The 27,136-nt window shown below is 37.2% G+C and overlaps 1 protein-coding gene across 6 annotated transcripts in view; it reads right to left on the minus strand.

Annotated features, from left to right (window-relative positions):
• The window catches only part of ZRANB3 (zinc finger RANBP2-type containing 3), a 306,588-nt gene that overhangs the window by 154,878 nt on the left and 124,574 nt on the right, over positions 1-27,136 (minus strand). For all 6 annotated transcript variants that reach the window (XM_053214960.1, XM_027055893.2, XM_027055892.2 and 3 more), the window contains one exon: positions 20,886-20,904. In XM_053214960.1, the coding sequence (XP_053070935.1) occupies positions 20,886-20,904 (19 nt within the window). The remainder of the gene's footprint in view (positions 1-20,885; positions 20,905-27,136) is intronic.

A 27,136-nucleotide genomic window follows, 5' to 3' on the forward strand; every position in this document is an offset into this window, starting at 1 on the left:
TAAAAATGTTTTTTGGTCCAGCAGCCAGGAACACAGCAGTCAGTGTGCACCACACGCAGCCACAGCACTTGGCCACACTGTGGCCAACTGCATCCCACCAGTCACACTTGTGCACCTGGAGCCCTTGCAGTGCTTCAGAGAATCCAGCACAGAACTAGTGGCTCAGCGCAAATTGTGCTAACAATGCAGCCCTGCTCCCAAGTCCCCAGCGGGCATGCACCCTCAGAGCTGGCCTGCCTGGGTCCCACCCGCACCGCAGATACCAAGCACAGCCCACGACAGACAGAGTCAAAGCAGATTATTAAAGGAAAAGTGACACACACAAAACAGCAGGGCATAAGAAATACACATAGGACGCTCTCCTGAGGTGCCAGGTTCTGGTGAAAAGGGGAACACTGCACTGCAGGGCACTCAAAGACTTTTCTTCAGTCACTACTAATCAACAGCAGAAGACAGAAACAGACACAATGAGGCAGGCAGACAAAATGAGGAGACAGAGAAATTTATCCCAAATGAAAGAACAGGACAAAGCCACAGCCAGAGATCCAAGCAAAACAGATCTAAGTAACAGTGACTAACAGAGAACTTAAAGCAAATGATCAGAAGGATATCCACTGGATCAACTGGGAATTATTCCCTAGGTTGCAAAGGTGGTCCAAAATTTATAAATCAATTAACATGATTCATCATATCAATGCAGAAAAAGCATTTGACAAAGTACAGCATCCATTCATGATAAAAAAACAAAAAACAAAAAACCCTTCACAGGGTGTCTGGGTGGCTCAGTTGCTGATGAGCCTGACTATGGTTAAGGTTATGATCTTGCGGTTCATGGGTTCGAGCCCCCATCAGGCTCTGTGCTGACAGCTTGAAGCCTGGAGCTTGCTTCAGATTCTGTGTCTCCCTCTCTCTCTGCCCCACCCCACCCCCTTCCTCTAGCTCTCAAAAATAAAACATTAAAAAAATATTTTTAAAAACCTTCACAAATAAAGTTTAGAGGGAACATACCTCAACATAATAAAAGCCAAATATGAAAAACCCACAGCTAACATCATCCTCAATGGGGAAGAACTAAGAGGTTTTGCCTAAGGTCAGTAACAAGACTGATGTCCACTCTCCCTACTATTCAACATAGTAGCGGAAGTCTTACTCACAGCAATTGGATAACAGAAAGAAACACAAGGCGTCCAAATTGGTAAGAAAGAAGTAAAACCTTCACTATTTCACAGACGACATGATTTGCAGATGGAATGACATGATGAAGAAAACCCAAAACACTCCACTAAAAAAATGCTAAAATTAATCAACAAATTCAGTAAAGTCACAGGATACAAAGTTACCACACAGAAATCTGTTGCATTTCTGTATACTAATGATGAAGCAGCAGAATGATAAATTGAGAAAAAAAAATTCCATTTACAACTGCACCAAAAATAATAAGATACTTAGGAATAAACCTAACTAAACAGGTTAAAGACCTGTACTCTGAAAACTATAAATCCCTGATGAAAAAAATTAAAGACTATGCAAAGAAATGGAAAGAAATTCCATGCTCATGGAATGGATGAACAAAGATTCTTAAAATGCGTACACTACCCAAAGCAATGCATACATTTATTTAATGGAATGCCTATCAAAATACCAATAGCATTATTCACATAACTAAAATAAAGAATTCTAAAATTTGTATGGAACCACAAAAGATCCCAAATAGCCAAAGCAATCTTGAAAATGAAAAGCAAAGCTTGAAGGCATCATAATTCTGAACTTCAACTTATGTTATAAAGCTATAGTAATCACGAGTATGATACTGGCACAAAAACAGGCACACAGATCAACAGAATAGCAAATCCAGAAATAAACCCACAATCATATGGTCAATTAATCTTCAACAAAGCAGGAAAGAATATCCACTGGGATAAAGAAAGTCACTTCAACAAATGGCGTTGGGAAAACTAAATAGCATCATGCAAAATAATGAAAATAAACTACTTTCTTACACCATACACAAAAATAAACTCAAGGGCGCCTGGGTGGCTCAGTTGGTTAAGCGCCCGACTTTGGCTCAGGTATGATCTCAGAACTCGTGAGTTCGAGCCCTGCTGACAGCTCAGAGCCTGGAACCTGCTTCAAATTCTGTGTCTCCCTCTCTCTGTCCCTCCCCTGCTTGCACTCTGTCCCTGTCTCTCTCTCTCTCTCTCTCTCTCTCAAAAATAAACATTAAAAAAAAAAAAAAACTCAAAATGGATTAAAGATCTGAATGTGAGACCTGAAACCATAAAAATCATAGAGGAGAGCACAGGCAGTAATTTTTTTGACCCTGACCATAGCAACTTTTTTCTAGGTATGTCTCTTGAGGCAAGGGAAACAAAAGCGTTATTGGGACAACATGAAAATAAAAAGCTTTTGCACAGGGAAGGAAACAATCAACAAAACTAAAATGCAACCTACAGAATGGGAGAAGATATGTGCAAATGATATACTGTATAAGGAGTTAGTATCCAAAGTATATAAACTTAACACCCCAAAAACAATCCAATTAAAAACTGGGCAGAAGACATGAAAAGACATTTCTCCAAAGAAGACACAGAGATGGCCAACAGACACATGAAAAGATGCTCATCATCTCGTATCATCAGGGAAACCCAAATCGAAACTACAATGAGGTATCATCTCACTCACATGTGTCAGAATGGCCAAAATCAACAACACAAGAAACAGGAGGTGTTGGCAAGAATGTGGAGAAAAAGTACCCTCTTGTACTGCTGTTGGGAATGAAAACTGGTGCAGTCACTGTGGAAAACAGTATGGAGGTTCCTCAAAAAGTTAAAAATAGAACTACCTTATGATCCAGCAATTGCACTACTAAGTATTTACTCAAAGAATACAAGAACACTAATTCAAAGGGATGCATGTACCCCTATGTACATGCATTATTTACAACAGCCAAATTATGGAAGCAGCTTGAGCATCTATTAATTGATGAATGGATAAAGAAGATGTAGTATATGTGTGTGCGTATATGTATGTAAAAATAATTATATATAAATGTAAGAGTATTACTCAGCCATAAATATGAATGAAATCTTCCCATTTGCAACAACATGGATAGAGCTATAGAACATAATGCTAAGTGAAAGCAGTCAGAGAAAGGCAAATACCATATGATTTCACTCATAAGTGGAATTTAAGAAATCAAGCAAACAAGTAAAGGGATAAAAATAAGAGAAAGAGAAATCAAGAAACAGACTCTTAAGTATAGAGAACAAACTGATAGTTATAAGAGGGGAGGGGTTATTAGGTGATGGGGATTTAGGAGTGCACTTGTGATGAGCATAGGGTAACGTCTGGAAGTGTTAAAGTATTACATCATATACCTGAAACAATATAATACTCCATATTAACTAACAAGAATTAAACTAAAAACTTAAAAACATTTTTTAAATAAAAAATAAATAACTTTGGAGCTTTTATGTATATTCAGAATTATTGTTCAATTCCCCATGCAGCTGTAGCCTCTTTGGGCTCTAAAAATCTGTGGAACTTAACCCATTATTAGAAAAGGAAAAGCAGATTATGGTGTGATAATTTTAACCACTTGTCCTGATTTTAAATATTTTCTATTCATTAAGAACATTCCATTTAGTAAAAAATGGTGAGGCAGAAATGTTTGCAATGTGTTCCTTGCAATGAATATACTTGGAAGTGTTGATGTACAATAATGATGCCTTAAGGTTAGATAATGGAAGCAGTGCCTTTCAAATGCTTATGTTAATTGTAAACATTAAATTCCGAAAGAGAATTTGTGTATGATTCTATTTCACCATTGCTGTCACCTCTGCTTTTCAATTTGAATTTTTACAAGATGATTGAGAGAACATTGTAATAACCCAGCTGTATGAAGCAGCAAGAGGCCTGAACAAAATTACATGAGGTTCCAAAGAAATCAGGGTAAACCTCTTTAAAACTAAAAATGCAACCAATTGCATTCGTACTTTGCTAGTGTTCTAGACAAAAAATTTCAGACAAAAGGATGACTTAAAGGAAAGCAAAAAGACTGTATGCTAGATATTTTAATAAAGTGTTTTAAAAGATCTCCAAACCCAAAACCCACTCTAAGTTACTAAGTTACCTCCATGCCTAGAATAAGGGAAAGTGGATAGCAGTAGGCTGTGGACCTGATTTCAAGTAGTGGTGACTGGTAGACAAGATATCTCTCTTGTCCAAATAAAAAGCTATTTCTTGATGAGTTCTAATGGTTTTAAGTCAATGACAACAAAAACATTAATAAGACAAAAGAAGTTATCTTTCTCATTCATTCATTCATGAATATTCATTCATTCATTCAGCATTAATAAGAAATCCATTCCTCAGATACTATTAGGTAAACATGGCTTGAATACTAGGAGTTCCCATCTATGGGCAAGAAATAGACGAGTACAGAACATAATTCAAACCACAGTAGAAGCGGGGCACCTGGGTGGCTCGGTTAAGTGTAGGACTTCAGCTCATGTCATGATCTCAGGTTCGTGGGTTTGAGCCCCATGTGAGGCTTTGTGCTAACAGGTCAGAGCCTGGATCCTGCTTTAGATTCTGTGTTTCCTTCTCTCTCTATCCCCCCTATTTGGCCTCTGTCTCTCAAAAATAAAAAATGATAAAAATTTCAAACCACAGAAGTAAAAGCAAAAATGAAACAAGAGGCAACAAGGATGGATACAAAAGAAAAGATATCTGAATAGTGCTTTGAATAGTGATTTTATTAGATGATGTTGGGGAGAGAGTGGAATACAGAAGGAAAGGCATTCATCCGGAAAATAACAACGTAGGGGCACCTGGGTGGCTCAGTCGGTTGAGCATCTGATTTCAAATGAGGTCATGATCTTCCAGTTCATGAGATCAAGCCCTGCATGGGATTTGCTGCTGTCAGTGCAGAGCCCACATCAGATCTTCTGTCCCCCTCTGTCTGCCCCTCCCCCATTCTCTCTCTCAAAAATAAACAAGCATTGAAAAACTAAATAAAAAGAACAACATATATAGAGATATCACAGCATAAAAAGTTATGGTGTTTAGGAATAGGAGAAAATGATAAAGAAATATCTGAGAGATATTCTTCTGTTTCTTACATAAGTAAGATTACATAAATAATCTCATGGGAAAAGTATTATTTCCTACTTTATATAAGAAAACTGAGACTCAGATCATCCTGTCCAATATGATATATATATCATGAATGAATGTATATATTCAATGAATATATATATTCATATATATATATGTATATATAAAGAAGTCATACAACATAATAGCAAATAAACAAACCACTTAAAATCTAGGCAGAGGACCTGAACATTTTCCCAGAGAAGACATATAGATGGGCAAGAGGTACATGAAAAGGTACACATCACTAATCATCAGGAAAATGCAAATCAAAACTACAATGAGAGATCACCTCACACCTGTAATAATGGCTATTATCAAAAATATAAGAAATAGTACTGGTGAAGACATAGAAAAAAGAGAACGCTGTGCCCTGCTGGTGGGAATGTATACTGATGCAGCCTCCATGGAAAACAGCATGAAGCTTCTTCCTCAAAAGACTAAAAACAGAACACTACATGACCTAGCAATTCAACTTCTGTTTATTTATGCAAAGGGAACATAAACACTAACTCGAAAAGATATATGCACTTCCTTGTTCACTGGAGCATTAATTACAATAGTCAAGACATGAAAGCAAAGTATACATCAATGAATAAAGAAAATATGGTATACACACACACGCACATGTGCACACACACACAGTAGAACATTATTCAGCCATAAAAAAAGAAGGAAATCTTGCATTACCAATATGGACAGATCTGGAGGGAATTATGCAGAGTGAAATAAGTTAGGCAGAGGAAAGCAAAAACCATATGATCTCACTTAATATGTGGATTCTAAATAAAACAAAACAAAACAAAACAAAAAACAACTAAGGTCATACATACAAAGAAGAGATTAGTGGGTGCCAGAGGTGAGGGTGTTGGGGGTTGACAAATGGGTAAAGGGAATCAAAAGTACAAAATTCCAGTTATCAAATACATAAGTAATGGGGATATAATGTATAGCATGGTGACTATAGTTAATAATGCTATACTGCATTTTAGAAAGTTGCCAAGAGAGTAGATCTTAAAAGTTCTCATCACAAGAAAAAAAAATTTTAATTATGTATGGTGATAGATGTTGACTTATTGTGGTGATGTTTTTCAATATAGGCAAATATCGAATATTATGTTATATACCTGGAACTAATATGTTATATGTCAATTATATATCAATTAAAAAAACGGTGACAAATCAAAAACATTCTAAATTAATGGAGAGATATTCTGTGTTCAGAGACTGAAGACTCAACATTGTTAAAGTTTTCTCCAAATTTGATCTATAGATCTATAGTTTCTTGAAACTGGATCTATAAATTTATGCAATTCTAATCAAAATCCTAATAAGCTATTTTCTAGAGAATGACAAACTGATTCAAAAGTTTATTGGAAAGGCAAAGGACCCAGAAGAGCCAACAGAGTACTCAAAAAGATAGATAAAATTTGGGGATTCATATTACCTGATTTCAAGAATTATTATAAGGTTATAGTAATCAAGACGCAGTGGTGTGGTTTAAGAACAGACACTTATCAGTGGAACAAGAGAGAGCCCAGAAATAGACCCATACAAATAAAGTCAACTGATCTTTGGCAAAGAAGCAAACGCAATCCAATGGAGAAAGGATAGTCTTCTTTTCAAGAAATGGTGCTGGAACACTGGAACCCATAGTCAAATGAACAACAACAAAAAAGAATCTAAGACTCAGACCTTAAACCCTTCACAAATATTAACTCAAAATGAATCACAGACCTAAGTGTGATGTTCAAGTATTAAAGCCCTAGAAGGTAAAATAGGAGAACATCTAGGGGATGTTGGATTTGGCAATGAGATAAAAAACCAAAAGGACAATCAATGAGAAAAAAATTGACAAGTTAGACTTAAAGATACAAGCTTATGCTCAGTGAAAGACATTTTTAAGAGAATGAAAAGACAAGTCACAAATTGGGAGAAAATATTTGCAAAACACAAATCTGATAAGGGATTTGGACTTAAAATAGACAAAGATATTTTAAAACTCAGTAACAGAAAAGAAACAATCCAGTTTTTAAAAAAATGAGGAGGGGCGCCCCGGGGGGCTCAGTCGGTTAGGCATCCGACTTCAGCTCAGGTCATGATCTCACAGTTGTGAGTTTGAGCCCCACGTTGGGTTGTGTGCTGACAGCTCAGATAATGGAGCCTGCTTCAGATGCTGTGCCTCTCTCTGCCCCTCCCCTGCTTGTGCTCTGTCTCTCTCTCTCAAAAATAAAATAAACATTAAAAACAGTTTTTTAATTGGGAAAAGAACCGAAAGGAGATTGCACCAACAAAAAATATAGAGATGGCATGTAGATACATGAAAGGATGCTTAACATCATGTCATTAGAGAATCACAAGTTAAAACAAAAAGGAGACACTACTACACCCAATAGAATGGCTAAAATTAAAAAAAAATTTTTTTAACCTGACAATACTTTTAGAATGCTCTTGTTAGGCATGTTACTGCTAGCATTCTACTAGCATTCATTCCTAGTAGAAATACAAAATGGGGGGCGCTTGGGTGGCTCACCTGATTAAGTGTTTGACTCTTGATATTGACTCAGGATGTGATCTTGTGATCATGAGACTGAGCCCCATGTCAGGCTCTGCCCTGAGAATGAAGCCTGCTTGGGATTTTCTCTCTGTCTCTCTCTCTCTCTGTCTCTCTCTCTCTCTCTCTCTCTGTCTCTCTCTCTCTCCTTTTCTGTGTTTCCCACAAAAGATACATTGAAGTCCTAACACCCCAGTACATCTGGATGTGACATGTGGATATAGGGTCATTGGACATGCAATTAGATAAGATGATGTCATATTGGAGTACAGTGAGCCTTTAATCCAATCCAATCTGACCAGTATCCTTATAAAAGGAAAAGAGACACAGACAAATAGGAAGAACAGCATAGGTAGGGATTGAAGTGATGGATCTATAGGCCCAGAAACACCAAGGATTGTGGACCATCATCTGAAGCTAGAAAAGAGGCACCACACATATTCTCCCTCACAGCCCTCAGAAAGAACAAAGCCTCCTGACATATTGATTTCAGAACTGTGAGAAGAATAAATTTCGGTTGTATTAAGCCAATGAGCTTGTGATACTTCCTTATGGCAGCTCTAGGAAACTAACATACTATATAATCCAACAAGTGCACCCCTAGATAACTACCCAACTGATTTAAAAACTTATCTAAACAAAAAACTGTATGTTAACAGTAACAGCAGCTTTATTCATCATTGTCAAAGACTGGAGGCAGCTAAGATATCTCTTTATCTTGGTAATAAAACTGTGTACATCCATATAATGAAATATTACTATCATAAAAAGAAAAACCTATCAAGCCACAAAAAGACATGGATGAATCTTAAATGCATATGGCTAAGTGAGAAAACCCGGTCTGAAAAAGCAGAACTGTGTCCTTCCAATTATATGACATTCTAAAAAAGGCAAAACAATAGTCGTTAAACATATGCGTGGTTGTCTGAGGTATTGACTTGGGGGGATTAAGTAAATGAAGTGCAGGATACTGTCTAAGGCAGTACAACTATTCTCTATGGTACTGTAATGGTGAATACAAGCCATCAAACATTTGTGAAAATCCACAGAACTTTATATTACAAAGGGTAAACTTCAATGTCCACAAATAATTAAAATATAAGTTAGGTGGTCACGAGATACCATGATGGAATGTAGAATGTGATCAAAGAATTTAAAATATATTAAAAATATATGAAACAATCCTCCCTGAAGAAAGAGGAATAAGATGCTAAGTAATATTAGAAGTGAGTGGAATCTGTAAGAATAAATGCAAAAGGAACTGTACATAAGCATTGTACTCTAGTTGACAATTTTCTTTCTCACAGTGTACAGGTTAACGACACTGAAATCACCATACCTATGTACTGGAATTGAACAATTAAGTAAACGAATGACAGATGGGAGGAGCCAAGATACTCACTGATGGAGCTGGGCGTTACACAAGGTCAAGGGGCAAAGGTTAGAATGATCCATGTGGTCACCAGTTAGAGGTGGAGACGTGTGACCTGGTGTTTAGCTTAATTACAGGTACGGATGGTTACATATACATATATTTATAAATATGTGTATGTATGTGTGTATACACATACATACACACACTTCTCCTTGCTCTATCAGCTAAGAGGATCCAGAAGAAATGACACCCCAGTAGATATGAATACACCAGTCCCTAGATCCTGGATATAACATCAATAACAAGAAACCAGGATTTCGTGGAGAAATGGCTGATATGGGGACTAGGGCAAGAAATATATGAGATGAGCCTGGAGTATCTTGTAGTACTAGAAAGTTAGAAAATATTCAAAGTATAAAAGAAAACCCTCCAAGAAAACGCAACCCCAAACAAAACATCTCACAAGGAAGGAGGTTTGTCAAAAGGACATAGGAGTGAATTAAAGAGCTCCCTCTGAACAAAAAACAATTTGAGCAACAAGAGAAACATAAAATAGTATTGGGTAATAACCCAAAACATAAAAATGAATATCTAGGAGTCCATATTGATGTAAAAAATGATAAAATGAATGCATGAATGAATGAATTCCAAATTTACTCTGCCTTTAAGGAAATAAAGTATAACTCCCTATTCCTTAATTATGGGCTGCATATAGTTACTTCCTTTCAAAAAATATAGTATGGAAAGGGAGGAAAAAAATCATAACTTTACAGTGGAGAAATATGACAAACTGTAAGAAGACAGGTGATCTATAGTGAAAATTCATACTGACGGTACGTACCCTTGAGCTAGCATGATGACAATAGCCCTATCTCTGTGGTAGTCCTCCCCAAAACACATTACCCTAGTGTGATCATGAGGAAAATAGCAGACAAATGCCAATTACAGGTCATTCCATAAAATACTGCACCATTAATTATAAAACTGTAAAGGACTTCAAAAACAAGAAAAGTCTGAGAAACTGACAAAAACAACAGATGCCTAAAGAGACATGACTACTAAATGCAATGTGTATCTGGATGAAATCCGGGAACAGAAAAAGAACATTAGAGAAAAACTGAAGAAACCTAAGTATGGTCTTTTTTTTTATATATATACAAAATTTATTGTCAAATTGGTTTCCATACAACACCCAGTGTTCATCGCAACAGGTACCCTCCTCAAAACCCATCACCCACCCTGCCACCCCCCATCAACCCTCAGTTTGTTCTCAGTTTTTAAGAGTCCCTTATGTTTTGGCTCCCTCCCTCTCTAACCTCTTTTTTTTTTCCCTTCCCCTCCCCCATGGTCTTCTGGTAAGTTTCTCAGGATCCACCTAACAGTGAAAACATATGCTATATCTCTTTGTACAACTTATTTCATTTAGCATAACACTCTCCAGTTCCAACCACGTTGCTCCAAAAGGCCCTATTTCATTCTTTCTCATTGCTACATAGTATTCCATTGTGTATATAAACACAATTTCTTTATCCATCCGTCAGTTGATGGACATTTAGGCTCTTTCCATAATTTGGCTATTGTTGAAAATGCTGCTATAAACATTGGGATACAAGTGCCCTATGCATCAGCACTCCTATATCCCTTGGGTAAATTCCTAGCAGTACAACTGCTGGGTCGTAGGGTAGATCTATTTTTAATTTTGTGAGGAACCTCACCACTGTTTTCCAGAGCGGCTGCACCAGTCTGCATTCCCACCAACAGTGCAAGAGGGTTCCCATTTCTCCACATCCTTGCCAGCAGCTATAGTCTCCTGATTGATCATTTTGGCCACTCTGACTGGCGTGAGGTGGTATCTGAGTGTGGTTTTGATTTGTATTTCCCTGATGAGGAGTGACATTGAGCATCTTTTCATGTGCCTGTTGGCCATCTGGATGTCTTCTTTAGAGAAGTGTCTACTCATATTTTCTGCCCATTTCTTCACTGGATTATTTGTTTCTCGGGTGTGGAGTTTGGTGCATTCTTTATAGATTTTGGATACTAGCCCTTTGTCCGATATGTCATTTGCAAATATCTTTTCCCGTTCCGTTGGTTGCTTTTAGTTTTGCTGGTTGTTTCCTTTGCAGTGCAGAAGCTTTTTATCTTCATGAGGTCCCAATAGTTCATTTTTGCTTTTAATTCCCTTGCCTTTGTGGATGTGTCAAGTAAGAAATTACTGCGGCTGAGGTCAGAGAGGTCTTTTCCTGCTTTCTCCTCTAGGGTTTTGATGGTTTCCTGTCTCACATTCAGGTCCTTTACCATTTTCAGTTTATTTTTGTGAATGGTGTGAGAAAATGGTCTAGTTTTATCCTTCTGCATGTTGCTATACAGTTCTGCCAGCACCATTTGTTAAAGAGACTGTCTTTTTTCCACTGGATATTCTTTCCTGCTTTGTCAAAGATTAGTTGGCCATACATTTGCTGGTCTAATTCTGGGGTTTCTATTCTATTCCATTGGTCTATGTGTCTGTTTTTGTGCCAATACCATGCTGTCTTGATGATGACAGCTTTGTAGTAGAGGCTAAAGTCTGGGATTGTGATGCCTCCTGCTTTGGTCTTCTTCTTCAAAATTACTTTGGCTATTGGGGGCCTTTTGTGGTTCCATATGAATTTTAGGATTGCTTGTTCTAGCATCGAGAAGAATGCTGGTGCAATTTTGATTGGGATTGCATTGAATGTGTAGATTGCTTTGGGTAGTATTGACATTTTATCAATAGTACTCTTCTAACCCATGAGCACGGAATGTTTTTCCATTTCTTTATATCTTCTTCAATTTCCTTCATAAGCTTTCTATAGTTTTCAGCATACAGATCTCTTACATCTTTGGTTAGGTTTATTCCTTGGTATTTCATGCTTCTTGGTGCAATTGTGAATGGGATCAGTTTCTTTATTTGTCTTTCTGTTGCTTCATTATTACTGTATAAGAATGCAACTGATTTCTGTACATTGATTTTGTATCCTGCGACTTTGCTGAATTCATGTATCAGTTGTAGCAGACTTTTGGTGGAGTCTATCGGGTTTCCCAGGTATAATATCATGTCATCTGCAACAAGTGAAAACTTGACTTCATTGCCAATTTTGATGCCTTTGATTTCCTTTTGTTGTCTGATTGCGAATGCTAGCACTTCCAACACTATGTTAAACAACAACAGTGAGAGTGGACATCCCTGTCATGTTCCTGATCTCAGGGGGAAGGCTCTCAGTTTTTCCCCATTGAGGATGATATTCGCTGTGGGCTTTTCATAAATGGATTTTATGATGTTTAAGTATGTTCCTTCTATCTCGACTTTCCCGAGGGTTTTTATTAAGAAAGGATGCTGAATTTTGTCAAATGTTGTTTCTGCCTCGGTTGACAGGATCATATGGTTCTTATCTTTTCTTTTATTAATGTGATGATTCACATTGATTGATTTGTGAATGTTGAAACAGCCCTGCAGCCCAGGAATGAATCCCATTTGATCATGGTGAATCATTCTTTTTATATGCTGTTGAATTCCATTTGGTAGTATCTTATTGAGAATTTTTGCGTCCATATTCATCAGGGATATTGGTCTGTAGTTCTCTTGTTTTTACTGGGTCTCTGTCTGGTTTAGGAATCAAAGTAATGCTGGCTTCATAGAATGAGTCTGGAAGTTTTCCTTCCCTTTCTATTTTTTGGAACAGCTTGAGAAGGATAGATATTATCTCTGCTTTAAATGTCTGCTAGAATTCCCCAGGGAAGCCATCTGGTCCTGGACTCTTATTTGTTGGGAGATTTTTGATAACTGATTCAATTTCTTCATTGGTTATGGGTCTCTTCAAGTTTTCTATCACTTCCTGTTTAATTTTGGAAGGGTGTGGGTGCTTAGGAATTTGTCCATTTCTTCTGGGTTGTCCAGTTTGTTGGCATATAATTTTTCATATATTCCCTGATAATTGCTTGTATTTCTGAGGGACTGGTTGTAATAATTCCATTTTCATTCATGATTTTATCTACTTGGGTCCTCTCCCTTTTCTTTTCGAGAAGCCCGGCTAGAGGTTTATCAATTTTGTTTATTTTTTCAAAAAACCAACTCTTGGTTTCATGGATCTGCTCTACAGTTTTGTTAGATTCTATATTGTTTTTTTTCTGCTCTCATCTTTATTATTTCTCTTCTTCGGCTGGGTTTCGAGTGTCTTTGCTGTTCTGCTTCTATTTCCTTTAGGTGTGCTGTTAGATTCTGTATTTGGGATTTTCTTGTTTCTTGAGATAGGCCTGGATTGCAATGTATTTTCCTCTCAGGACTGCCTTCGCTGCATCCCAAACCGTTTGGATTGTTGTATTTTCATTTTCGTTTGTTTCCATATATTTTTTAATGTCTTCTCTAATTGCCTGGTTGACTCATTCATTCTTTACTAGGGTGTTCTTTAACCTCCATGCTTTTGGAGGTTTTCCAGACTTTTTCCTGTGGTTGATTTCAAGTTTCATAGCATTGTGGTCTCAAAGTGTGCATGGTATGATCTCAATTCTTTTATACCTATGAAGGGCTGTTTTGTGACCCAGTATGTGATCTATCTTGGAAAATGTTCCATGTGCACTCGAGAAGAAAGTATATTCTGTTGCTTTGGGATGCAGAGTTCTAAATATATCTGTCAAGTCCATCTGATCCAATGTATCATTCAGGGCCCTTGTTTCTTTCTTGATCATGTGTCTAGATGATCTATCCATTGTTGTAAGTGGGTATTAAAGTCCCCTGCAATTACCACATTCTTATCAATAAGGTTGCTTACGTTCGTGATTGTTTTATATATTTGGGGGCTCCTGTATTTGGCACATAGACATTTATACTTGTTAGCTCTTCCTGATGGATAGTCCCTGTAATTATTATATAATGCCCTTCTTCATCTCTGGTTACAGCCTTTAATTTAAAAGTCTAGTTTGTCTGATATAAGTATGGCTACTCCAGCTTTCTTTGGACTTCCAGTAGCATGATAGATAGTTCTCCATCCCTTCACTCTCAATCTGAAGGTGTCCTCAGGTCTAAAATGAGTCTCTTGTAGACAGCAAATAGATGGGTCTTGTTTTGTTTTGGTTTGTTTCCATTCTGATTCCCTATGTCTTTTGGTTGGAGCATTTAGTCCATTTACATTCACTGTTATCATAGAAAGACATGGGTTTAGAGTCACTGTGATGTCTGTAGGTTTCAGGCTTGTAGTGATGTCTCTTGTACTTTGTGGTCCTTGCAACATTTCACTCACAGAATCCCCCTTAAGATCTCTTGTAGGGCTGGTTTAGCGGTGATGAATTCTTTCAGTTTTTGTTTGTTTCGGAAGACCTTTATCTCTCCTTCTCTTCTGAATGACAGACTTGCTGGATAAAGGATATTCGGCTGCATATTTTTTCTGTTCATCACACTGAAGATTTCCTGCCATTCCGTTCTGGCCTGCCAAGTTTCAGTAGATACATCTGCCACTAGTCTTATTGGTCTCCCTCTATATGTTAGAGCGTGTTTATCCCTAGCTGCTTTTAGAATTTTCTCTTTATCCCTGTATTTTGCCAGTTTCACTATGATATGTCGTGCAGAAGGTCGATTCAAGTTACGTCTGAAGGGAGTTCTCTGTGCCTCTTGGATTTCAATGCCTTTTTCTTTCCCCAGATCAGGGAAGGTCTCAGCTATCATTTCTTCAAGTACACCTTCAGCCCCTTTCTCTCTTCCTCTTCTGGAATTCCTATGATACGGATATTGTTACGTTTCATTGCATCACTTAGTTCTCTAATTCTCCCCTCATACTTCTCGTTTTTTTTATCTTTTTCTCAGCTTCCTCTTTTTCCATAATTTTATCTTCTAATTCATCTATTCTCTCCTCTGCCTCTTGAATCCAAGCTGCGGTCGTCTCCATTTGACTTTGCACCTCATTTATAGCATTTTTTAGCTCCTCATGACTGTTTCTTAGTCTCCTCATCTCTGTAGCAATAGATTCTCTGCTGCTGTCCTCTATACTTTTTTCAAGCCCAGCGATTAATTGTATGACTATTATTCTAAATTCTTGTTCCGTTATATTGCTTAAATCGTTTTTGATCAATTCGTTAGCTGTCGCTACTTCCTGGAGTTTCTTTTGAGGAGAATTCTTCTGTTTTGTCATTTTGGATAGTCGCTGGAGTGGCGCCGAACTGCAGGGCACTTCCCCTATGCTGTCTGGAATAACTTGTGTTGGTGGGGGGGGGCGCGCGCTCAGACCTGATGTCTGCCCCCAGCCCACCACTGGGCCACAGTCAGACTGGTGTGTACCTTATCTTCCCCTCTCCCAGGGGCAGGACTCACTGTGGAGTGGTGTGGCCCTTGTCTGGGCTACTTGCACACTGTCAGGCTTGTGGTGCTGCTTTGATGGGATCTGGCGTATTAGTGAGGGTGCAGGGGTGGATCTGCAAGGTGCACAGGGGCGGGAAGGGAAGGCTTACCTCGCTTTGCCGTAGTGATCCCCTGAGGGAGGGGCCCTGCAGCACCGGGAGGGAGGCAGGCAGACCCTTCGGAGGATTGGATCCACAGAAGCACAGGGTTGGGTGTTTGTGTGGTGCAAGCAAGTTTGGTGACGGGAACTGGTTCCTTTTGGGATTTTGGCTGAGGGATAGGAGAGGGTTATGGTGCTTGCCAGCACCTTTGTTCCCCTGCTGAGCTCTGTCTTCCAGGTCTCAGCAATTCTCCCTCCTGGTTTCCTCTTGCCCTCTCCGCTGTCTGAGAGCAGAGCTGTTGACTTGTAACATTCCAGATGTTAAGTCCCACTGACTGCCAGAACTCACACAGTCCAGCCCCTCCACCTTTGCAAGCCAGTTTTGGGGGCTCTGCATTGCCGGGCAGGTTACCCCTCCACCGCCCGGCTCCCTCCCTCCAGTCCGTGTAGCACGCACAGCCTCTCTGCCCTTCCTACCCTCTTCCGTGGGCCTCTCGTCTACGCTTGGCTCCAGAGTCTGTTCTGCTAGTCTTTGGTGGTTTTCTGGGTTATTTAGGCAGATGTGGGTGGAATCTAAGTGATCAGCAGGACGAAGTGAGCCCAGCGTCCTCCGACGCTGCCATCTTCTCTCCAAACTTACTTTTTAAAGAGAAGTATGGTGTTTAGTTAATCATAACACATGAATATTGGTCCATTAACTAAGACACATATATCACACTAATCTAAGACAATAATAGCGGATTGGATATGGGGTATACAAGAACTCTCTGTACTATCTTTATAATAATTCTGTATTTAAAACCTGAACAATTCTAAAAATCTAAAATAAAAAATTATTTTCAAAAAAGGACATAAAAAATAATAAGGTAGGCTTAGAAATAAGGAAGCAAACAGGCAAATAATACCTTTTTAAAGGAATACATACAGTCTCACCAGCACAAAATTTTTAGGCTATCACCATCATTCTAATATTCAAATTCATTCACTTGAGCCCTTGTATTCTGAAGATTCTTCTGACCTCAAGAATCCTGTTTCTAAATATACAAAGTCTGGCACCTAGACATTCTGTACAGAATAGTAATTGATAGACTTGGTGGCTGGATTACTTAAGGTCAAATATTTCAAGTCCTAGCACATACTGGCTGCAAATTCTTGGGCAATTTGCTTAACTTCTCTGTGCCTCAGCTTTCTCATCTATATAAGGAGAATAATAATAGTAATAGTAATAATACTAATACCATTACCCCACCTCATAGGGTTGTTGTCAGAATGAACTAAATTAATATACGTAAAGCACTAGAACACAACCTGGCACATAGAGTTAGTTAAGTGCTAACCCTTTAACCAGTTCATTCATTCAACAAAAATGCATCAACAATACAGGAAGAGCTCAAGGAGACAGTGTAATTCAGCTTGGAACTGGTAAATGAAAACTAAGATTTATAGATACCAATGGAATAAAACTGCCATCTCAGCTTACTTCGTCAAATGTAGGTAGGCTTATAGAAAAGGAAAACTAAAATTCTTCATGTCTATTTTGATTTCTTAGTCCTCAAACCTATAAAGTTAATATTGGCAGAGTGCATATCATAACACCAATTTTAAGGTCTTCTGAGCTAAAATAACCTTCCAAAGGGGTCCTTCACTGTTTCTACACACCAACACATTTCTGCCTGAAGAGAAACAGACAAGGGTTTTCGAACTTCAGCCAGCAGAAATTCTTCTACCTTTGGAACAACAGGTCCCAAAGCCTCTCCCCACTCCTCTTACAGAGAAGCACCTTGGCCAAAAGAAAAGCATTGATAATGATGACTACGGGCCCTTGTTCCAAGTATTTATTTATTAATATGCTCCAAAATAGCCACAAAGTAAGGTAAAACAAGTAGTTCAGCCTTAACAAATGGTTTCCTTTTCTTTTGAAAAGGAAGGAAATGATACTTTATTTGGTATACATCCTCCCAAATGTTTTCTGAAGTAACAGGAAGAAGGAAATTTTTAAAAAGCGTGTGTGTGTGTGTGTGTGTGTGTGTGTGTACGTGCACGCTGGCGATGCGGGATTGAAATAGAGTTCCAACAACAACAACAAAATATTACCAAAATAAGTAGGAATTTTCTGGCTTTGATAATAGATACTGTAGACAAGTAAAGACAGAATCTATGTACTGAAACTTTTGCCCATTATGAAACACTTTTAGGCTATTGTATAAATCCAGGATATTAATCCCATCTTAAGTAAAAATGAACACTGTAAAAATTTCTAATTACTAAGTTTCTATAGAGAACAGTCTTTAAATACTTGACAAATAGGGTAGGAAATGTATAGGTTGAATATTTTTCTGCATGTATATCCTATTTTTTAAAAAATTATTATTATTATTTTTTAATGTTTTATTTATTCCTGAGAGAGAGAGAGAGAGAGAGCGAGAGAGAGATGGCATGGGTGAGGGAGGGACAGAATGAGAGAGGGACACAGAATCTAAAGCAGACTTCAGGCTCTGAGCTGTCAGCACAGAGTCCAACACGGGGCTCAAACTCACAAGCAATGAGATCATGACCTGAGCCGAAGTCAGACGCTCAACTGACTGAGCCACCCAGGCGCCCCTGCATGCACATCCTATTAAATTACCTGCTTTGTGTTAATGTGCAACTATTTTTCACATTTACAATTTTTTCATGAATGAAGACTTTCAATAATTTTCAACTTAAGAATAAGGACAAAGTGGTTCACAAGAAATTATTAAAAAAAAGATAGATAACAGTGCACCAGCCTGATTGTAGACTATGGCCTGAGTTCCATTATTTATGGAATACAAATTCACAAGAGTTTCTGTATATTCACTACATAGTTCTTGAAACAACATTTAATTGCATTAAACTAAGAGGTGGGGAAATAGGAAGTAATTAAAATACCTTAAGCTAGATTTGTAAAGTTAATTTTATTAAATAGTGCAGCTGTGTTATCTAAAATATATTCTTATAATTGAAATACACAATGATCACTTAGTATTAAACAGAACTTATCATTCCAATTTAAAGTTAATGATTACCTTATATACAGTAGATAGATTACACAAGTCCACAAGAAATGAATACATTAGAAAAAAGATAATAGTGGAAAAATACTAGAAGGTGGAGTAATGCCAGTTGAAGAAAGTCATTTGTTTCTAAAGCTAGGAAGGAAAGATCACAGTAGACAGCTAAATTACACAACACTCCAAGTGGGTATTCAAGTATCTAAACAAAAGTAGGTTCGATAACAGAGATGTAAAATTGCCTTCCTAAAGCTTTTAGCTATTTGATGAGTCAAATATTCATCATTTCAAAACATACTTTTTAATTTAAAAGTCAGAAAAGGTGGTTGACCTCCAAATTATATACTATATTTCCTTCTGTGACTTCACTACCATATTGTGATAAGAGCAAGAAAAGGAGAACAGCATTAGGCAATAGAATGAAGGTCAAAGCAGAGTTCATGTAATTTACATGTATACAAGTTCTTTCTACTTCAACACTTTTAATTTACTAAGTTTCATCCACACTAGCTTAGTAAGATCCCATAAAAATGGCATTTCAACTCTACTGCTAACACAGGATATTAGAGGTTGTGAGCTGTGATCTTACACATGAACATCACACTGAGGATTCTTTTTTTATAATCAACTTCATTGATAGGATTTAACATAATAACCTTGTAAAGTCAAATAGGTGTAAATGAAGAGAAGTAATTATGACGGACACAAAAGTGGAGTCCTTTTTTAAGCGTTGAGGAAATATTAAATACTTCTTTTAAATGCATTAAATTAAGAAATAAGAATGCTGCTGCAAAAGTGTCGAAGTCACTCAACATGTGACAAGAACTATGGAACTATAAATAGTAAGAGATGAGGAAAAGCAGATGGCGTAATGAAAAATTCTTGCTGGCTGAAGGTTCACCAAGAACTCGATCAAGTGTTTATATCAATCCATGAACAATTTCATACATTTAAGGCCCATTCAAACATCTCTATGATGTCTCTATGACACCAAAATGAAGAAGGTAGCAATGACAACATAAATGCTGAGATTTTCCCTCTGAATCACTGGTGGAGATTATCAAGATGGTGTTACCTGATATAATATAATCTCTACGAACATAAAACTGGTTTGTTTAAAAAGTGAGAGACACACATACACATATATACATATATCGCACATATATTTTATACATATTGTGCAAAATGGTTATGCCTAGTTTTCAGGTTTTCAAGTTTATATTCCTGTTTGATGAAAACATACTCAGGGACTAAAAACATGAGCCTCTGTCAGTCATTTTGGATGCTCAAATTTATTAATTTATGAAGACGCTTTTGGAATTCATCTTATTCCAAAATAGAAATTTCTGTTGTTTCCCAAATATCTACGTACTGTCCCTTCATTTACATTGTTGAAATTCTTCACAGGCAATGACTATGCTTCTAACTATAACATCTAATCTAAACAAATGCCCAAAGAATAAAGAGTTCAAACTAAAAACTTAGGTAGTTATAAATCGGCATATACCATGAAACCTGTATCATAGTATTCATGTTCTGCATAGTATTCACGTTCACGTTACATTGTAATTCATTTTTTACTAAAGAAGAGAATGTGGAGATAAGCCATTGGTGAGTCTATATGTAACTAAAGCTAAGACAGTTAATTGGCAGAATCTTTTATATTTCCACTTATATTTTTTAAAAATTCAGTATGTTTTCTTCATTATTATCTTTAAAATGTTTACGTTTTGCTATTACTCTTAAGGGCATCATGAAAACAGCAACACATTTTTCAAATTGAATAAAAATTAGAATTTTAATGATAATAAAATACTACTTTAATTTTTTTAGGTTTTTGCTTATTTATTTTGAGAGAGAGATAAAGAGAAAGCAAGCAGGGAATGGGCAGAGAAAGAGAGTGAGAATCCCAAGCAGGCTCCATGCTGTGAGCCCAGAATCTGATGAGGAACCTGAACTCACAAATGGTGAAACCATGACATAAGCTGAAATCAAGAGTTGGATGCTTAACAGACTAAGCCACCCAGGTGCTCCTTGGGGCTGACTTTTATAGCACACTCATGGTTTCTCTGCCAACAACATAAAATTTTGGATCACTGATTTTAATACTAATGTTTCAAGCATGCACCTAACATGCTTCAAGTGTGTGCACACACACACATACACAACACATTCATTCTCATTATTTCTGTATCTGTCCCCTCTCCTCTCTAGAGATAAGACATAGAATCATAAGGAAAGACAGAGAGCACATGGTAAATAGTAGACACTAAAAATAGGCTGTGGAATTTTATAAAAGACATAAAAATCATGAAAACACTTACTTCATCAGCCACCATACACCTGGAAAAAAATCAAAATAAAACCAAGTTAATATCTTCATTAACAAAGCCAACCATTTTAAAAGTTTTGATTAAGTAGCTTGCCACAGAACAGTTTTAAAGAGTTACAAATTTTAAAGTACTAAGCCAGAGAGGTGTTTATAAGACTCTCCAGCTGCCAATGGCATATGGTTATGTGGGAGGATCAGAGATTCAGAAATGTTGTTCCCCACTGCCCACCCAGCGAGACAGCTATAATGACCCTTCAAAAATGAGAACAAAATGGCAAGTGATTGTACCAACGACTTCCCATCTTACCAATAAATCTCTAGAGATTAGAAGAATGCTGTATTAAAGTACAAGAAAATAAATTTCAACCACATATTAGCATGTTATACCTATGATTCTATATGCTATATTATATAGGCTCAGCCTATTTTCAAGCTGAATTTTGGTTTCTACTATCATTTGGTTAAAGTTTTTCTATTCTTTTTTATTCATCTATAGAAGTAAATTCTATACACTGAAAATTAAGGATAGGGGGCATAAGCTGAGATCTTAAGCAGAAGAAAAAGCAGAGCAAAAAGCAGGCATGGTCAGGATCATGAGGGGCCCTTAGAGACAGAGAGTATACCGTATGGGGAAAAGCCAATCTCTTAACTGAGAGGAGTTACAGGCAACCTAAAAACACTGGAGTATTCTAATTAGAAAGGAATAAAGTCCCTATTTCTATTCTTTCCTTTCTTTATTCCCAGTGGTCTTAACATTATGCAATTTTATAAGATTTCTTTTAACTTAAAAAACAAATTAGGAATTTGTTAATGAATATACTATCAAAAAATAAGTCACAGGCAAAATAGAATTTTGATCATAGAAAAAAAGTCAGGTTACATAATAAGTATTTTTAGAGAAAGATTAAATACAAATACTTGAACTGAAATTTAAAACATACTTAAAAGTAAAGTTTATTACATGTTTTGCAAATAAGTCTAAAAAGTAAAGAACTAAAAAACAATAACTTGAAAAACATGATTTATTTCCAGAAAGATTCACATGTATACCTACTTTTTCATTTTAAAATGAAACTGGGGGTACCTGGGTAGCTCAATCAGTAAGGTGTCTGACTTTGGCTCAGGTCATGATCTTGCCTTTCCTGAGTTTGAGCCCTGTGTCAGACTGTATGCTGACAGCTCAGAGACTGGAGACTGCTTCGGATTCTGTGTCTCCCTCTCTCTTTGCCCCTCCCCCCATTCACAGTCTGTCTCTCTCTCTCTCTCAAAAATAAACATTAAAAAATTTTAGAAAAAATTAAATGAAACTCAAATTTGGTAAAGATGTCACTTGAAGTATGTATTATTTATGAAGTATCTACTACCTACCTAGTAAGTGCTAGGGATAGGTAGTGAATTATAAAGTCATTTCTTCATAGAGGGTGACTGGAAGAAGACAATGAAATACACATATGGCTCAAGTGGTGAGAGGTGCTAGGAAAAAAAAAACTGAAACAGGGTAAGAAGGAACAGGCATGTAGGAAAGGATCTATTCTATAGAATGGTAGGGAACAGTCTCTATAATAAGACAGTATGAAGACAGATTTAAGTAAGACAAATTTAACAAGTAAGGGAATCATGAGAAAATTTGTTTGAGAAACAATGTGATCAGCAAGTACAAAGTGAGCAGCAAGTACAAGGGCCTTGAGATAAGATGGTTATGATGTAATTAAGGAACATGGAAGGTAATCTGCCTAATGTGCGCTAAATTAGGAAAATGGTGAAAATAAGGTTGGAAGGCAGTTGGGAGAGCCTTCTGGCATGGAGAGCCACCTAAGCAATTACATGGCATTTGGGTTTTCTTAGAATCCTTTAGAAGGAAGCACTGTTTTACCTTTTTAAAAGATTACTCTGGCTTATAGAGAATAAACTGTAGAGGGCAAGAGCAGAAGAACGGAGAGCAGTCAGGAGGCAATAGCAAAAGACCAGGAGAGACACAACAATGTATAGATGAGTGGTAGAGGTGGAAGTGGTGAGAAGTTTGGTTCATTTTGAAAGTACAGCCAATACGATTTGTGGGTTAATAGGATGGGGATGTAAAAATAAGAGAGAAAAGTCAAGAATGAATCTTAAGATACTGACTTGAGAATTAACTGTAAAAAATGGTGGCAATGCCATTCACCGAGGTAAGAAAGACTTGGAAAAATTAGGTTTCACAATGACAGTCGTGTGATCAATTTGGACATGCAACCTTTGTGATATACATTAGACTGCCAAGTCAAACAGCTGAGTAGGCAACTGGACATGTGCATCAGGAGAACAATAGGGGACTGGAAATACAATAAATTTGAGAATCATCAGAATGTAAATGGCATTGGAATGAGTGAGGATACAACGTATTCTGAAACATGACAACTTGACTGTGGCCTGTTCTTCCCTATGTCCAACACCAAGTTCCTGAACTTTCTTAAGTTAAGCATCTTGCTGAGACGTCGTAAGGCCCTAGTGGAGTAACATCAGCTTAAACTGGTTTGCAGTTACATTGTCCCGTTGGGGGCTAATTGAAAAGGAACATCACTGAAATAACTTTGCATGTAGGTATCTGAAGACCCCAATGCTAAGATTACTTCCAATCTCTTGGAATATGCTATATTTTCCTATCATGAGACAGAAGAGTATTCCCTAGTTTGGAACTAGGGCAGTTGAGTACATTAGAGAACATGAGGCTTCCTTTAGGTATCTCTAGAAGGCTAACCATCCTTAAACTTTAGGCACTATATCTACTCTGACTGCTGGGATTCCTGCTGTTAAGAACAGTTCAGCAAGCAAACATGATTTCCAGACATGATTTCTATGATTTTCCATCATATAAAAACAACTGATAACATGACAGGCCCAAACATTTGAAAGAGCAGAGTAAGGCTGAATAATTAGAACATGTATCTACTGAAAGAAGAAGTGCCAGAAAAGATAAACACCTGTACAACAACTGTTAGAGCACTTAAGTAAGTTCTAATGTATCACACACACACACACCATAAAACTTAAGGTCACAATTTTCAAATTAAAATGAGCACATGCATAAAAAAAGAAAAATCATTACTGACATCTATTTAAGTAGACTGGGAGATGAAGTGCAAGGATTATCTCAAAACACAGAGCAAAGAATTAAGTAAATGTACAGGCACAGAAAAGAGAAAATACTTGAAGGATAAATCCAGAAAAATGTGAAAATATGTGAAAAATAGGTGTTCAAAAGTAAAAAAGACACAATGCGAAGTAGAGGCAACTATCAAGTAAATAATAAAAGAAACTTTATTCAGGTTGACAAAACACCTCTGGTGGATAACTGGAAAGGGTAACTAAGTTTCACATTGGATAGAAAAGACAAATATCTACTGATCATATCCTTATAAAATGCAGTAATCTAAAAAATAAGAAAAAAAACCCCTTGTAAGTGTTCAGACAGAAAGAACAATTATTCATAAATGGAAAAGCCAGGACCGGCAATGGACTTATCATCATCAACACCAGAAGCTAAAAAACCATGGAGGAGAATCCAGGCTATTTGAACAGAAAGGAGAATTAATGCATCTTATATCTAGTCAAGATACCCATTATTTGTAAGAGATGGCAAAGAGATATTTGAAGCCAGCCAATCTCTCCAAGATAACAAAACACAAGTAAACCCTAGGAGGAAAAATACTTAAGAAAATCATCAAACAATAAACACACCTCAACATAGATTGAAGACACGAGAAGATGAAAAGATGAAAAGACAGAAAAGACAGAAAAGATCTGGTAAGCAATGATGCCTGATATGCATGAATTTAATGGGTGATGTGTATTCTATATGGCGACTCCAGTGAAAAATTAGAGAGGTAACAAGGGAGAAGGGGCACTAGAAAGTATTCTAAAGCAGAATACCAAATAGATGACGTTTAAAAATCAGGAGACTGAATGAAATCACCTAGGGAGTAAAAATATAGGAAGGAGAGAACTAAGGGTGTCCCCTGGAGCATTCCAACATATAGGGGTACAAAGAGGAGAAGGATCCAGAAAAAGGACTGAGAAGGAGTGTCTAGTAATGTAAAAAGATACAAGAGGAATATGGTACCCTAGAAGGCAGATAAAGAAATTGTCTCACGAGGAAGGAATGAACAACTATAGTAAATGCTACTAAAAAGGTCTAATAAAACGAAATCTGAGAATTGACCATTTGATTTGGCAAGAGATCACTAATTTCACAAGAGCAACTCTGATAAAATGGTAGGAGACCAAAGCCTCCCTTAAGTGGGTTCAAGAGAGAACAGAAGGAGAGGAAGCAAGGAGAATAAATAGAGACTACTATCTCAAGTAATTACCCTGTAGAGGGGAACAGAGAAACATGGTAGTAGTTGGCAAGAAAACTAAGGTCCACAAAAGTTTTTTTGTTTTGTTTTAAGATAAAATAGTACAAATAACTCATTAAATATCTTACTGATCCTATGAGTAATATCTAGCAGGCAGGTAGAAGTATGGATGAGGAACTTGAGAATCAAGTCAAGAGAATAAATAAAAATGAGTAAGGGGGCACCTGGGTGGCTCAGTCAGTTAAACATATGACTCTTGATTTCAGCTAAGGTCATGATGTCACGGTTCATGAGATGGAGCCCCACGCAGGGCTCTGTTCTCACAGTGTGGAGCTTGTTTGGGGTTCTCTCTCTCCTTCTCCTTCTGTTCCTCCCCTCCTTGTGTGCACCCTCCCCTTTCAAAATAAATAAATAAACATTTAAAAAATGAGAAAGTAGTTGTACATGAAGATGATCATAAAGCAAAAAGAAGTGAATTGGGTTCTCATGTGTAAATTGTAAAAATATGGAGATGAGTTTTTCATGGCTAGAACCTTGGGAAACATTCTCATTTAGAAATAAATAAATAAATAAAGTGAAGTAAGAGAAGTACTCAAAGAGTTGGAGAATAAGGATCAGGGTCTAAGAAGCCCAGGGAAACATTCAGAAGAGTAAATGGTTAACAGTGTCCAAATGTCACAAAGATGTTGCAAAGGATGAGGGCTAAAAGGCCATCATTAAAAGTTACCAGGAGCTCACTTGTAAGCATTATGTAAAAGTGGTAAAGAAGATGGTGGGCAGTAAACAATGGAGGCAACAGATACAGAGTAATCAAAAACTCTGGTATCAAAAATAACAATAGGGGCGCCTGGGTGGCGCAGTCGGTTGGGCGTCCGACTTCAGCCAGGTCACGATCTCGCGGTCCGTGAGTTCGAGCCCCGCGTCAGGCTCTGGGCTGATGGCTCGGAGCCTGGAGACTATTTCCGATTCTGTGTCTCCCTCTCTCTCTGCCCCTCCCCCGTTCATGCTCTGTCTCTCTCTGTCCCAAAAATAAATAAACGTTGTAAAGTTTAAAAAAAATATAACAATAAAAATAAAAATAGGGTAGTACCTACAGAACATGTTGGAAACCTGAACAGTGGGCAAAAAGTCAATAGTGCAAAAGAAAACAAGAAAGCTGACTGATGGAGACTTCAATGTGCTACCATAATTTAAAAAGGGGAAATATGGCTAATAAAATTTCTCACTTCGTAGAAATTTTACACATTTGATTGAAACAAAAGTCTACCTTGTAATCGAAAGGCTACCCATCACCACAGTTACCCATTGAAATCTATACACAGGTACCCACAGTTACCAGCTCTTTCTCCCATTGGGAAATGTCAAACACAATCCAAGTAACAGGGACTTTAACCTACAACTAAAAAGAAAATTTCCTTCTTTAAAGAATATCTATTGTATTCGCCAAGGCTGGTTTGATGTGCCAACAGCTATATAATTCTAACTGAATTTTATAAACAGTTCAGTTTTCCAATGTTACAAAAAAATAAATAATATTTTGTTCCAAATTCATGTTAATTGCTTGAATTATAATTTATTAAGCTTGGCTACAGACATCAAAAAGCAACTTTTCATTTCACTGAGTTGTTTCCAAAACCTTCAGGCTCCTTACATTAATCATCCACTTACAGTATCAAGACATATATATTCCAGTGTTTGCAGCAACTATATCTTTGGATGCACATGCTCAGTGTTTGCTATTTTTAACCCAAATTTTTATACAGCTAGAAAAGAGAAAGCTGAACAGCATTATACTTTTCTGAGGATCATTTGACGCACCAGCTAAATTTCTAATCTAAGACTCACAGAACTGAACAATTTGTGTTTAAGCGTTTCTCCAACTTCTTTATATTAAAAAAATCCACCTTTTTTT

This window comes from Acinonyx jubatus, chromosome C1 (genome assembly GCF_027475565.1).
Source record: "Acinonyx jubatus isolate Ajub_Pintada_27869175 chromosome C1, VMU_Ajub_asm_v1.0, whole genome shotgun sequence".
NCBI lineage: Eukaryota > Metazoa > Chordata > Mammalia > Carnivora > Felidae > Acinonyx > Acinonyx jubatus.